This window comes from Mchenga conophoros, linkage group LG3, assembly GCF_057382185.1.
Source record: "Mchenga conophoros isolate Kocher_MC1m ecotype Shallow Benthic linkage group LG3, M_conophoros_male_GT1.1, whole genome shotgun sequence".
NCBI classification, from domain to species: Eukaryota; Metazoa; Chordata; class Actinopteri; order Cichliformes; family Cichlidae; genus Mchenga; species Mchenga conophoros.
The window spans coordinates 82802678-82816706 of NC_140528.1; the positions used below are offsets into that span (position 1 = coordinate 82802678).

At 41.1% G+C, this 14029-nt stretch overlaps 1 protein-coding gene across 1 annotated transcript in view; it reads left to right on the forward strand.

Annotated features, from left to right (window-relative positions):
- Positions 1-9458: 9458 nt before the first annotated feature.
- Positions 9459-14029, forward strand: part of LOC146581125 (ribonuclease inhibitor-like) — a gene marked incomplete at its 5' end in the record, with an annotated part of 128609 nt that continues 124038 nt past the window's right edge. The window contains one exon of the mRNA XM_085268088.1: positions 9459-9562. Coding sequence (XP_085124214.1) covers positions 9459-9562 — 104 coding nt within the window. The remainder of the gene's footprint in view (positions 9563-14029) is intronic.

Consider the following 14029-nt stretch of genomic DNA (forward strand, 5'->3'; position numbering starts at 1 on the left):
ATTTCAAGCTCACACTTTGTCTAATAAACTTACATCTTTCATTCTTTATACAGATTGAAGGACTGTGGTTTGTCAGAGATCAGCTGTGATTATCTGGCAGCAGCACTGAAGTCCAACCCCTCCCATCTGAGACAGCTGGACCTGAGCTCCAACAACAACCTGCAGGATTCAGGAGTGAAGCATCTGTGTGGTTTCCTGGAGAGTCCAGGATGTGGACTTGAAACTCTGAGGTCAGTCAGCATGTTTTAGTTGTGCTGAGATGAATATGATGTGAAAGTTGTGCTGACACTAAACTGCAGACATCAGGCTGATATTATACTGATCCACACTGAGGATCTTCATGGTAAAGTCTGTTTTCTTCTTCTCTGGTTTAGTCCATTGACTGCAGCAGAACAATGTTCACATTTCAAACAGTGAGACTCAACGTATGGCCCGCGGCCCACACGCGGCCTGCCCACCTTTCCTGATTCAGAGAGAGGGGACCCTGATTAACTGTGTAGTGTTCTTCCTCACAGTTCTAAGTATCAGACACAACAATGAATAATCCACAGCTGACTGTCTTTAGCAGGTCAAAGGTCACGGCACACAGCAGGCAGTGGGAAATATTATAACTCTGATCATTTATCAGCACATATCCATATGTATAAAAACAAAGCTGACACTGTGAGACTTGATCAGAGGTGTGATCATCACAGCAGAGGCCTTTGTGTCAAAGTCACTGAGGATCAAACAGAAACACATGAAGCAGATTTTCCTGTTCTGGCTTTTTATAGCAGATAACCTTCAAAATATTCTGCAGTCCATCAAAAACTGAAGCAAACCATGAATCAACATGTGAACATGAGCTGATGCTGCTGAAGTGAAGCAAAGTTACAGAGGTTTGATTACAGACACAGCTGAGAGTTTGTAATCTGTCATCATTTTAAAAGGTTTACATTTCTTCAGTATTGAACAGCAGAAATGAGGCTTTGTTTTGGGAGGCCGACAGCAGTGAACACAACAGCAGACTGGTGCGTAATAAGCAGTGAATAATGCAGGAAACAGATTTTTGAAGGTAAACTGTTCTTGAAGTACACTGAGAGAGAGAGAGCTGTGCAGGAAGTAAACGTCAAAGTCAGAGAGAATTCATGACGATGTTCATCAAACGTAAAGCGTAGTTTGGATCTTCTTCTGCTGCTGGTTCAGTCAGTTTTGGTTGGAGACAGATGAAACCTGCAGCTTCAGGATCTGTGAGCTGTCCACTTTCAGCCCCGACGGCGTGTCCGTGTACGTGCCGTCGAGTGAACGATCCACGCTCTGTGTTTCCATCTTTGTGTGTTTAGCTGCTCTCATTTACTGTTTTATCTGTTTGCTTGTTGTTGAAATACTTTTGGGAGCTTTAACCTGAGATTCTGGCAAAATACATTTATATTAAAAATCGATTCAGGATTGAATGAATCAACATCGCTTTATTCAAATTAAAACCATTTAAATAGGAAAATCCATTTTTTTACACCCGCCTCTAATGCTGGGTAATGTCAGCTGGTCCATGTGCAGCTGGCTGTGAGGCTCAGGGAGTGTCTACAAAGTGCAACACAGAAAGAACATCATCCATAAATATTGAGTAATAACTGGACTCTCATACAGCGAGACTCAAATGCCTTTAAACATCAGCTTATCCTGCTGATCCAAGTCCAACACTGAGTTTGTAAAAACATGTTTGTCAATCATTTTGTTTGGTTTCTGAGGAAAATGATTCAATAACTTGCTGCTAATACACAAAGTTTCATCATATTTCCTCATAACCCTCTTTTGTCTGACCATTTGATCCCATTTGAATTTGCAATAAAGGATCCACAGAGTTTGGTGACAATAATGACAGTAGATGTTTGTGTGAAAGTGCTGGAAGCAAATGAGTGTGTGATGTTCTTTCAGTGTTGCACTTTGTAGACGCTCCCTGAGCACTGGTCTCACAGCCAGCTGCACATAGAGACCAGTGTTGTTAGTCCAGGTCAGAAGATGACTTGTTGGAATGAAAATGAGCTTGTAGTTTGTCTGCTTTAATAATGTGACTGGAAAAAGGTGTTGGACTTCAAATATGTCCATTTCTTTCACACTTCACCTTTAAAAGTGAAGCCTTGTGGTTCCTGGAAGGAAAAACACGACTTTTTCAAGTCTTTGTCCTGTTTTTATGAGAAATGTACGACTTTAATGTGAAACGTTCAGAGTTTTTTCTCTTGTTGTGTTTGTTTGAAGCTGCTTCCTGTTGGCTTCAGCTGTTTGGAGTTTCCATTTTCTAAACTTCTACATTCTGAACCTTCTTCAGCTCTGAACAGATGATGAAACACTGAATGATTTCAAGCTCACACTTTGTCTAATAAACTTACATCTTTCATTCTTTATACAGATTGAAGGACTGTGGTTTGTCAGAGATCAGCTGTGATTATCTGGCAGCAGCACTGAAGTCCAACCCCTCCCATCTGAGACAGCTGGACCTGAGCTGCAACCACAAGCTGCAGGATTCAGGAGTGAAGCATCTGTGTGGTTTCCTGGAGAGTCCAGGATGTGGACTTGAAACTCTGGGGTCAGTCAGCATGTTTTAGTTGTGCTGAGATGAATATGATGTGAAAGTTGTGCTGACACTAAACTGCAGACATCAGGCTGATATTATACTGATCCACACTGAGGATCTTCATGGTAAAGTCTGTTTTCTTCTTCTCTGGTTTAGTCCATTGACTGCAGCAGAACAATGTTCACATTTCAAACAGTGAGACTCAACGTATGGCCCGCGGCCCACACGCGGCCTGCCCACCTTTCCTGATTCAGAGAGAGGGGACCCTGATTAACTGTGTAGTGTTCTTCCTCACAGTTCTAAGTATCAGACACAACAATGAATAATCCACAGCTGACTGTCTTTAGCAGGTCAAAGGTCACGGCACACAGCAGACAGTGGGAAATATTATAACTCTGATCATTTATCAGCACATATCCATATGTATAAAAACAAAGCTGACACTGTGAGACTTGATCAGAGGTGTGATCATCACAGCAGAGGCCTTTGTGTCAAAGTCACTGAGGATCAAACAGAAACACATGAAGCAGATTTTCCTGTTCTGGCTTTTTATAGCAGATAACCTTCAAAATATTCTGCAGTCCATCAAAAACTGAAGCAAACCATGAATCAACATGTGAACATGAGCTGATGCTGCTGAAGTGAAGCAAAGTTACAGAGGTTTGATTACAGACACAGCTGAGAGTTTGTAATCTGTCATCATTTTAAAAGGTTTACATTTCTTCAGTATTGAACAGCAGAAATGAGGCTTTGTTTTGGGAGGCCGACAGCAGTGAACACAACAGCAGACTGGTGCGTAATAAGCAGTGAATAATGCAGGAAACAGATTTTTGAAGGTAAACTGTTCTTGAAGTACACTGAGAGAGAGAGAGCTGTGCAGGAAGTAAACGTCAAAGTCAGAGAGAATTCATGACGATGTTCATCAAACGTAAAGCGTAGTTTGGATCTTCTTCTGCTGCTGGTTCAGTCAGTTTTGGTTGGAGACAGATGAAACCTGCAGCTTCAGGATCTGTGAGCTGTCCACTTTCAGCCCCGACGGCGTGTCCGTGTACGTGCCGTCGAGTGAACGATCCACGCTCTGTGTTTCCATCTTTGTGTGTTTAGCTGCTCTCATTTACTGTTTTATCTGTTTGCTTGTTGTTGAAATACTTTTGGGAGCTTTAACCTGAGATTCTGGCAAAATACATTTATATTAAAAATCGATTCAGGATTGAATGAATCAACATCGCTTTATTCAAATTAAAACCATTTAAATAGGAAAATCCATTTTTTTACAGCCGCCTCTAATGCTGGGTAAAGTCAGCTGGTCCATGTGCAGCTGGCTGTGAGGCTCAGGGAGTGTCTACAAAGTGCAACACAGAAAGAACATCATCCATAAATATTGAGTAATAACTGGACTCTCATACAGCGAGACTCAAATGCCTTTAAACATCAGCTTATCCTGCTGATCCAAGTCCAACACTGAGTTTGTAAAAACATGTTTGTCAATCATTTTGTTTGGTTTCTGAGGAAAATGATTCAATAACTTGCTGCTAATACACAACATTTCATCATATTTCCTCATAACCCTCTTTTGTCTGACCATTTGATCCCATTTGAATTTGCAATAAAGGATCCACAGAGTTTGGTGACAATAATGACAGTAGATGTTTGTGTGGAAGTGCTGGAAGCAAATTAGTGTGTGATGTTCTTTCAGTGTTGCACTTTGTAGACGCTCCCTGAGCACTGGTCTCACAGCCAGCTGCACATAGAGACCAGTGTTGTTAGTCCAGGTCAGAAGATGACTTGTTGGAATGAAAATGAGCTTGTAGTTTGTCTGCTTTAATAATGTGACTGGAAAAAGGTGTTGGACTTCAAATATGTCCATTTCTTTCACACTTCACCTTTAAAAGTGAAGCCTTGTGGTTCCTGGAAGGAAAAACACGACTTTTTCAAGTCTTTGTCCTGTTTTTATGAGAAATGTACGACTTTAATGTGAAACATTCAGAGTTTTTTCTCTTGTTGTGTTTGTTTGAAGCTGCTTCCTGTTGGCTTCAGCTGTTTGGAGTTTCCATTTTCTAAACTTCTACATTCTGAACCTTCTTCAGCTCTGAACAGATGATGAAACACTGAATGATTTCAAGCTCACACTTTGTCTAATAAACTTACATCTTTCATTCTTTATACAGATTGAGTTACTGTGGTTTGTCAGAGATCAGCTGTGATTATCTGGCAGCAGCACTGAAGTCCAACCCCTCCCATCTGAGAGAGCTGGACCTGAGTAGGAACAACAAGCTGCAGGATTCAGGAGTGAAGCATCTGTGTGGTTTCCTGGAGAGTCCAGGATGTGGACTTGAAACTCTGAGGTCAGTCAGCATGTTTTAGTTGTGCTGAGATGAATATGATGTGAAAGTTGTGCTGACACTAAACTGCAGACATCAGGCTGATATTATACTGATCCACACTGAGGATCTTCATGGTAAAGTCTGTTTTCTTCTTCTCTGGTTTAGTCCATTGACTGCAGCAGAACAATGTTCACATTTCAAACAGTGAGACTCAACGTATGGCCCGCGGCCCACACGCGGCCTGCCCACCTTTCCTGATTCAGAGAGAGGGGACCCTGATTAACTGTGTAGTGTTCTTCCTCACAGCTCTAAGTATCAGACACAACAATGAATAATCCACAGCTGACTGTCTTTAGCAGGTCAAAGGTCACGGCACACAGCAGACAGTTTGAAATATTATAACTCTGATCATTTATCAGCACATATCCATATGTATAAAAACAAAGCTGACACTGTGAGACTTGATCAGAGGTGTGATCATCACAGCAGAGGCCTTTGTGTCAAAGTCACTGAGGATCAAACAGAAACACATGAAGCAGATTTTCCTGTTCTGGCTTTTTATAGCAGATAACCTTCAAAATATTCTGCAGTCCATCAAAAACTGAAGCAAACCATGAATCAACATGTGAACATGAGCTGATGCTGCTGAAGTGAAGCAAAGTTACAGAGGTTTGATTACAGACACAGCTGAGAGTTTGTAATCTGTCATCATTTTAAAAGGTTTACATTTCTTCAGTATTGAACAGCAGAAATGAGGCTTTGTTTTCAGAGGCCGACAGCAGTGAACACAACAGCAGACTGGTGCGTAATAAGCAGTGAATAATGCAGGAAACAGATTTTTGAAGGCAAACTGTTCTTGAAGTACACTGAGAGAGAGAGAGCTGTGCAGGAAGTAAACGTCAAAGTCAGAGAGAATTCATGACGATGTTCATCAAACGTAAAGCGTAGTTTGGATCTTCTTCTGCTGCTGGTTCAGTCAGTTTTGGTTGGAGACAGATGAAACCTGCAGCTTCAGGATCTGTGAGCTGTCCACTTTCAGCCCCGACGGCGTGTCCGTGTACGTGCCGTCGAGTGAACGATCCACGCTCTGTGTTTCCATCTTTGTGTGTTTAGCTGCTCTCATTTACTGTTTTATCTGTTTGCTTGTTGTTGAAATACTTTTGGGAGCTTTAACCTGAGATTCTGGCAAAATACATTTATATTAAAACTCGATTCAGGATTGAATGAATCAACATCGCTTTATTCAAATTAAAACCATTTAAATAGGAAAATCCATTTTTTTACAGCCGCCTCTAATGCTGGGTAATGTCAGCTGGTCCATGTGCAGCTGGCTGTGAGGCTCAGGGAGCGTCTACAAAGTGCAACACAGAAAGAGCATCATCCATAAATATTGAGTAATAACTGGACTCTCATACAGCGAGACTCAAATGCCTTTAAACATCAGCTTATCCTGCTGATCCAAGTCCAACACTGAGTTTGTAAAAACATGTTTGTCAATCATTTTGTTTGGTTTCTGAGGAAAATGATTCAATAACTTGCTGCTAATACACAACATTTCATCATATTTCCTCATAACCCTCTTTTGTCTGACCATTTGATCCCATTTGAATTTGCAATAAAGGATCCACAGAGTTTGGTGACAATAATGACAGTAGATGTTTGTGTGAAAGTGCTGGAAGCAAATGAGTGTGTGATGTTCTTTCAGTGTTGCACTTTGTAGACGCTCCCTGAGCACTGGTCTCACAGCCAGCTGCACATAGAGACCAGTGTTGTTAGTCCAGGTCAGAAGATGACTTGTTGGAATGAAAATGAGCTTGTAGTTTGTCTGCTTTAATAATGTGACTGGAAAAAGGTGTTGGACTTCAAATATGTCCATTTCTTTCACACTTCACCTTTAAAAGTGAAGCCTTGTGGTTCCTGGAAGGAAAAACACGACTTTTTCAAGTCTTTGTCCTGTTTTTATGAGAAATGTACGACTTTAATGTGAAACATTCAGAGTTTTTTCTCTTGTTGTGTTTGTTTGAAGCTGCTTCCTGTTGGCTTCAGCTGTTTGGAGTTTCCATTTTCTAAACTTCTACATTCTGAACCTTCTTCAGCTCTGAACAGATGATGAAACACTGAATGATTTCAAGCTCACACTTTGTCTAATAAACTTACATCTTTCATTCTTTATACAGATTGAAGGACTGTGGTTTGTCAGAGATCAGCTGTGATTATCTGGCAGCAGCACTGAAGTCCAACCCCTCCCATCTGAGACAGCTGGACCTGAGTAGGAACAACAACCTGCAGGATTCAGGAGTGAAGCATCTGTGTGGTTTCCTGGAGAGTCCAGGATGTGGACTTAAAACTCTGGGGTCAGTCAGCATGTTTTAGTTGTGCTGAGATGAATATGATGTGAAAGTTGTGCTGACACTAAACTGCAGACATCAGGCTGATATTATACTGATCCACACTGAGGATCTTCATGGTAAAGTCTGTTTTCTTCTTCTCTGGTTTAGTCCATTGACTGCAGCAGAACAATGTTCACATTTCAAACAGTGAGACTCAACGTATGGCCCGCGGCCCACACGCGGCCTGCCCACCTTTCCTGATTCAGAGAGAGGGGACTCTGATTAACTGTGTAGTGTTCTTCCTCACAGTTCTAAGTATCAGACACAACAATGAATAATCCACAGCTGACTGTCTTTAGCAGGTCAAAGGTCACGGCACACAGCAGACAGTGGGAAATATTATAACTCTGATCATTTATCAGCACATATCCATATGTATAAAAACAAAGCTGACACTGTGAGACTTGATCAGAGGTGTGATCATCACAGCAGAGGCCTTTGTGTCAAAGTCACTGAGGATCAAACAGAAACACATGAAGCAGATTTTCCTGTTCTGGCTTTTTATAGCAGATAACCTTCAAAATATTCTGCAGTCCATCAAAAACTGAAGCAAACCATGAATCAACATGTGAACATGAGCTGATGCTGCTGAAGTGAAGCAAAGTTACAGAGGTTTGATTACAGACACAGCTGAGAGTTTGTAATCTGTCATCATTTTAAAAGGTTTACATTTCTTCAGTATTGAACAGCAGAAATGAGGCTTTGTTTTCAGAGGCCGACAGCAGTGAACACAACAGCAGACTGGTGCGTAATAAGCAGTGAATAATGCAGGAAACAGATTTTTGAAGGTAAACTGTTCTTGAAGTACACTGAGAGAGAGAGAGCTGTGCAGGAAGTAAACGTCAAAGTCAGAGAGAATTCATGACGATGTTCATCAAACGTAAAGCGTAGTTTGGATCTTCTTCTGCTGCTGGTTCAGTCAGTTTTGGTTGGAGACAGATGAAACCTGCAGCTTCAGGATCTGTGAGCTGTCCACTTTCAGCCCCGACGGCGTGTCCGTGTACGTGCCGTCGAGTGAACGATCCACGCTCTGTGTTTCCATCTTTGTGTGTTTAGCTGCTCTCATTTACTGTTTTATCTGTTTGCTTGTTGTTGAAATACTTTTGGGAGCTTTAACCTGAGATTCTGGCAAAATACATTTATATTAAAAATCGATTCAGGATTGAATGAATCAACATCGCTTTATTCAAATTAAAACCATTTAAATAGGAAAATCCATTTTTTTACAGCCGCCTCTAATGCTGGGTAATGTCAGCTGGTCCATGTGCAGCTGGCTGTGAGGCTCAGGGAGCGTCTACAAAGTGCAACACAGAAAGAACATCATCCATAAATATTGAGTAATAACTGGACTCTCATACAGCGAGACTCAAATGCCTTTAAACATCAGCTTATCCTGCTGATCCAAGTCCAACACTGAGTTTGTAAAAACATGTTTGTCAATCATTTTGTTTGGTTTCTGAGGAAAATGATTCAATAACTTGCTGCTAATACACAACATTTCATCATATTTCCTCATAACCCTCTTTTGTCTGACCATTTGATCCCATTTGAATTTGCAATAAAGGATCCACAGAGTTTGGTGACAATAATGACAGTAGATGTTTGTGTGAAAGTGCTGGGAGCAAATGAGTGTGTGATGTTCTTTCAGTGTTGCACTTTGTAGACGCTCCCTGAGCACTGGTCTCACAGCCAGCTGCACATAGAGACCAGTGTTGTTAGTCCAGGTCAGAAGATGACTTGTTGGAATGAAAATGAGCTTGTAGTTTGTCTGCTTTAATAATGTGACTGGAAAAAGGTGTTGGACTTCAAATATGTCCATTTCTTTCACACTTCACCTTTAAAAGTGAAGCCTTGTGGTTCCTGGAAGGAAAAACACGACTTTTTCAAGTCTTTGTCCTGTTTTTATGAGAAATGTACGACTTTAATGTGAAACATTCAGAGTTTTTTCTCTTATTGTGTTTGTTTGAAGCTGCTTCCTGTTGGCTTCAGCTGTTTGGAGTTTCCATTTTCTAAACTTCTACATTCTGAACCTTCTTCAGCTCTGAACAGATGATGAAACACTGAATGATTTCAAGCTCACACTTTGTCTAATAAACTTACATCTTTCATTCTTTATACAGATTGAGTTACTGTGGTTTGTCAGAGATCAGCTGTGATTATCTGGCAGCAGCACTGAAGTCCAACCCCTCCCATCTGAGACAGCTGGACCTGAGTGACAACTACAAGCTGCAGGATTCAGGAGTGAAGCATCTGTGTGGTTTCCTGGAGAGTCCAGGATGTGGACTTGAAACTCTGGGGTCAGTCAGCATGTTTTAGTTGTGCTGAGATGAATATGATGTGAAAGTTGTGCTGACACTAAACTGCAGACATCAGGCTGATATTATACTGATCCACACTGAGGATCTTCATGGTAAAGTCTGTTTTCTTCTTCTCTGGTTTAGTCCATTGACTGCAGCAGAACAATGTTCACATTTCAAACAGTGAGACTCAACGTATGGCCCGCGGCCCACACGCGGCCTGCCCACCTTTCCTGATTCAGAGAGAGGGGACCCTGATTAACTGTGTAGTGTTCTTCCTCACAGTTCTAAGTATCAGACACAACAATGAATAATCCACAGCTGACTGTCTTTAGCAGGTCAAAGGTCACGGCACACAGCAGACAGTGGGAAATATTATAACTCTGATCATTTATCAGCACATATCCATATGTATAAAAACAAAGCTGACACTGTGAGACTTGATCAGAGGTGTGATCATCACAGCAGAGGCCTTTGTGTCAAAGTCACTGAGGATCAAACAGAAACACATGAAGCAGATTTTCCTGTTCTGGCTTTTTATAGCAGATAACCTTCAAAATATTCTGCAGTCCATCAAAAACTGAAGCAAACCATGAATCAACATGTGAACATGAGCTGATGCTGCTGAAGTGAAGCAAAGTTACAGAGGTTTGATTACAGACACAGCTGAGAGTTTGTAATCTGTCATCATTTTAAAAGGTTTACATTTCTTCAGTATTGAACAGCAGAAATGAGGCTTTGTTTTGGGAGGCCGACAGCAGTGAACACAACAGCAGACTGGTGCGTAATAAGCAGTGAATAATGCAGGAAACAGATTTTTGAAGGTAAACTGTTCTTGAAGTACACTGAGAGAGAGAGAGCTGTGCAGGAAGTAAACGTCAAAGTCAGAGAGAATTCATGACGATGTTCATCAAACGTAAAGCGTAGTTTGGATCTTCTTCTGCTGCTGGTTCAGTCAGTTTTGGTTGGAGACAGATGAAACCTGCAGCTTCAGGATCTGTGAGCTGTCCACTTTCAGCCCCGACGGCGTGTCCGTGTACGTGCCGTCGAGTGAACGATCCACACTCTGTGTTTCCATCTTTGTGTGTTTAGCTGCTCTCATTTACTGTTTTATCTGTTTGCTTGTTGTTGAAATACTTTTGGGAGCTTTAACCTGAGATTCTGGCAAAATACATTTATATTAAAAATCGATTCAGGATTGAATGAATCAACATCGCTTTATTCAAATTAAAACCATTTAAATAGGAAAATCCATTCTTTTTTACAGCCACCTCTAATGCTGGGTAATGTCAGCTGGTCCATGTGCAGCTGGCTGTGAGGCTCAGGGAGCGTCTACAAAGTGCAACACAGAAAGAACATCATCCATAAATATTGAGTAATAACTGGACTCTCATACAGCGAGACTCAAATGCCTTTAAACATCAGCTTATCCTGCTGATCCAAGTCCAACACTGAGTTTGTAAAAACATGTTTGTCAATCATTTTGTTTGGTTTCTGAGGAAAATGATTCAATAACTTGCTGCTAATACACAACATTTCATCATATTTCCTCATAACCCTCTTTTGTCTGACCATTTGATCCCATTTGAATTTGCAATAAAGGATCCACAGAGTTTGGTGACAATAATGACAGTAGATGTTTGTGTGAAAGTGCTGGAAGCAAATGAGTGTGTGATGTTCTTTCAGTGTTGCACTTTGTAGACGCTCCCTGAGCACTGGTCTCACAGCCAGCTGCACATAGAGACCAGTGTTGTTAGTCCAGGTCAGAAGATGACTTGTTGGAATGAAAATGAGCTTGTAGTTTGTCTGCTTTAATAATGTGACTGGAAAAAGGTGTTGGACTTCAAATATGTCCATTTCTTTCACACTTCACCTTTAAAAGTGAAGCCTTGTGGTTCCTGGAAGGAAAAACACGACTTTTTCAAGTCTTTGTCCTGTTTTTATGAGAAATGTACGACTTTAATGTGAAACGTTCAGAGTTTTTTCTCTTGTTGTGTTTGTTTGAAGCTGCTTCCTGTTGGCTTCAGCTGTTTGGAGTTTCCATTTTCTAAACTTCTACATTCTGAACCTTCTTCAGCTCTGAACAGATGATGAAACACTGAATGATTTCAAGCACTTTGTCTAATAAACTTACATCTTTCATTCTTTATACAGATTGATGGACTGTGGTTTGTCAAAGATCAGCTGTGATTATCTGGCAGCAGCACTGAAGTCCAACCCCTCCCATCTGAGAGAGCTGGACCTGAGCTACAACAACAACCTGCAGGATTCAGGAGTGAAGCATCTGTGTGGTTTCCTGGAGAGTCCAGGATGTGGACTTGAAACTCTGAGGTCAGTCAGCATGTTTTAGTTGTGCTGAGATGAATATGATGTGAAAGTTGTGCTGACACTAAACTGCAGACATCAGGCTGATATTATACTGATCCACACTGAGGATCTTCATGGTAAAGTCTGTTTTCTTCTCTGGTTTAGTCCATTGACTGCAGCAGAACAATGTTCACATTTCAAACAGTGAGACTCAACGTATGGCCCGCGGCCCACACGCGGCCTGCCCACCTTTCCTGATTCAGAGAGAGGGGACCCTGATGAACTGTGTAGTGTTCTTCCTCACAGTTCTAAGTATCAGACACAACAATGAATAATCCACAGCTGACTGTCTTTAGCAGGTCAAAGGTCACGGCACACAGCAGACAGTGGGAAATATTATAACTCTGATCATTTATCAGCACATATCCATATGTATAAAAACAAAGCTGACACTGTGAGACTTGATCAGAGGTGTGATCATCACAGCAGAGGCCTTTGTGTCAAAGTCACTGAGGATCAAACAGAAACACATGAAGCAGATTTTCCTGTTCTGGCTTTTTATAGCAGATAACCTTCAAAATATTCTGCAGTCCATCAAAAACTGAAGCAAACCATGAATCAACATGTGAACATGAGCTGATGCTGCTGAAGTGAAGCAAAGTTACAGAGGTTTGATTACAGACACAGCTGAGAGTTTGTAATCTGTCATCATTTTAAAAGGTTTCAATTTCTTCAGTATTGAACAGCAGAAATGAGGCTTTGTTTTGGGAGGCCGACAGCAGTGAACACAACAGCAGACTGGTGCGTAATAAGCAGTGAATAATGCAGGAAACAGATTTTTGAAGGTAAACTGTTCTTGAAGTACACTGAGAGAGAGAGAGCTGTGCAGGAAGTAAATGTCAAAGTCAGAGAGAATTCATGACGATGTTCATCAAACGTAAAGCGTAGTTTGGATCTTCTTCTGCTGCTGGTTCACTCAGTTTTGGTTGGAGACAGATGAAACCTGCAGCTTCAGGATCTGTGAGCTGTCCACTTTCAGCCCCGACGGCGTGTCCGTGTACGTGCCGTCGAGTGAACGATCCACGCTCTGTGTTTCCATCTTTGTGTGTTTAGCTGCTCTCATTTACTGTTTTATCTGTTTGCTTGTTGTTGAAATACTTTTGGGAGCTTTAACCTGAGATTCTGGCAAAATACATTTATATTAAAAATCGATTCAGGATTGAATGAATCAACATCGCTTTATTCAAATTAAAACCATTTAAATAGGAAAATCCATTTTTTTACAGCCGCCTCTAATGCTGGGTAATGTCAGCTGGTCCATGTGCAGCTGGCTGTGAGGCTCAGGGAGCGTCTACAAAGTGCAACACAGAAAGAACATCATCCATAAATATTGAGTAATAACTGGACTCTCATACAGCGAGACTCAAATGCCTTTAAACATCAGCTTATCCTGCTGATCCAAGTCCAACACTGAGTTTGTAAAAACATGTTTGTCAATCATTTTGTTTGGTTTCTGAGGAAAATGATTCAATAACTTGCTGCTAATACACAACATTTCATCATATTTCCTCATAACCCTCTTTTGTCTGACCATTTGATCCCATTTGAATTTGCAATAAAGGATCCACAGAGTTTGGTGACAATAATGACAGTAGATGCTTGTGTGAAAGTGCTGGAAGCAAATGAGTGTGTGATGTTCTTTCAGTGTTGCACTTTGTAGACGCTCCCTGAGCACTGGTCTCACAGCCAGCTGCACATAGAGACCAGTGTTGTTAGTCCAGGTCAGAAGATGACTTGTTGGAATGAAAATGAGCTTGTAGTTTGTCTGCTTTAATAATGTGACTGGAAAAAGGTGTTGGACTTCAAATATGTCCATTTCTTTCACACTTCACCTTTAAAAGTGAAGCCTTGTGGTTCCTGGAAGGAAAAACACGACTTTTTCAAGTCTTTGTCCTGTTTTTATGAGAAATGTACGACTTTAATGTGAAACATTCCGAGTTTTTTCTCTTGTTGTGTTTGTTTGAAGCTGCTTCCTGTTGGCTTCAGCTGTTTGGAGTTTCCATTTTCTAAACTTCTACATTCTGAACCTTCTTCAGCTCTGAACAGATGATGAAACACTGAATAATTTCAAGCTCACACTTTGTCTAATAAACTTACATC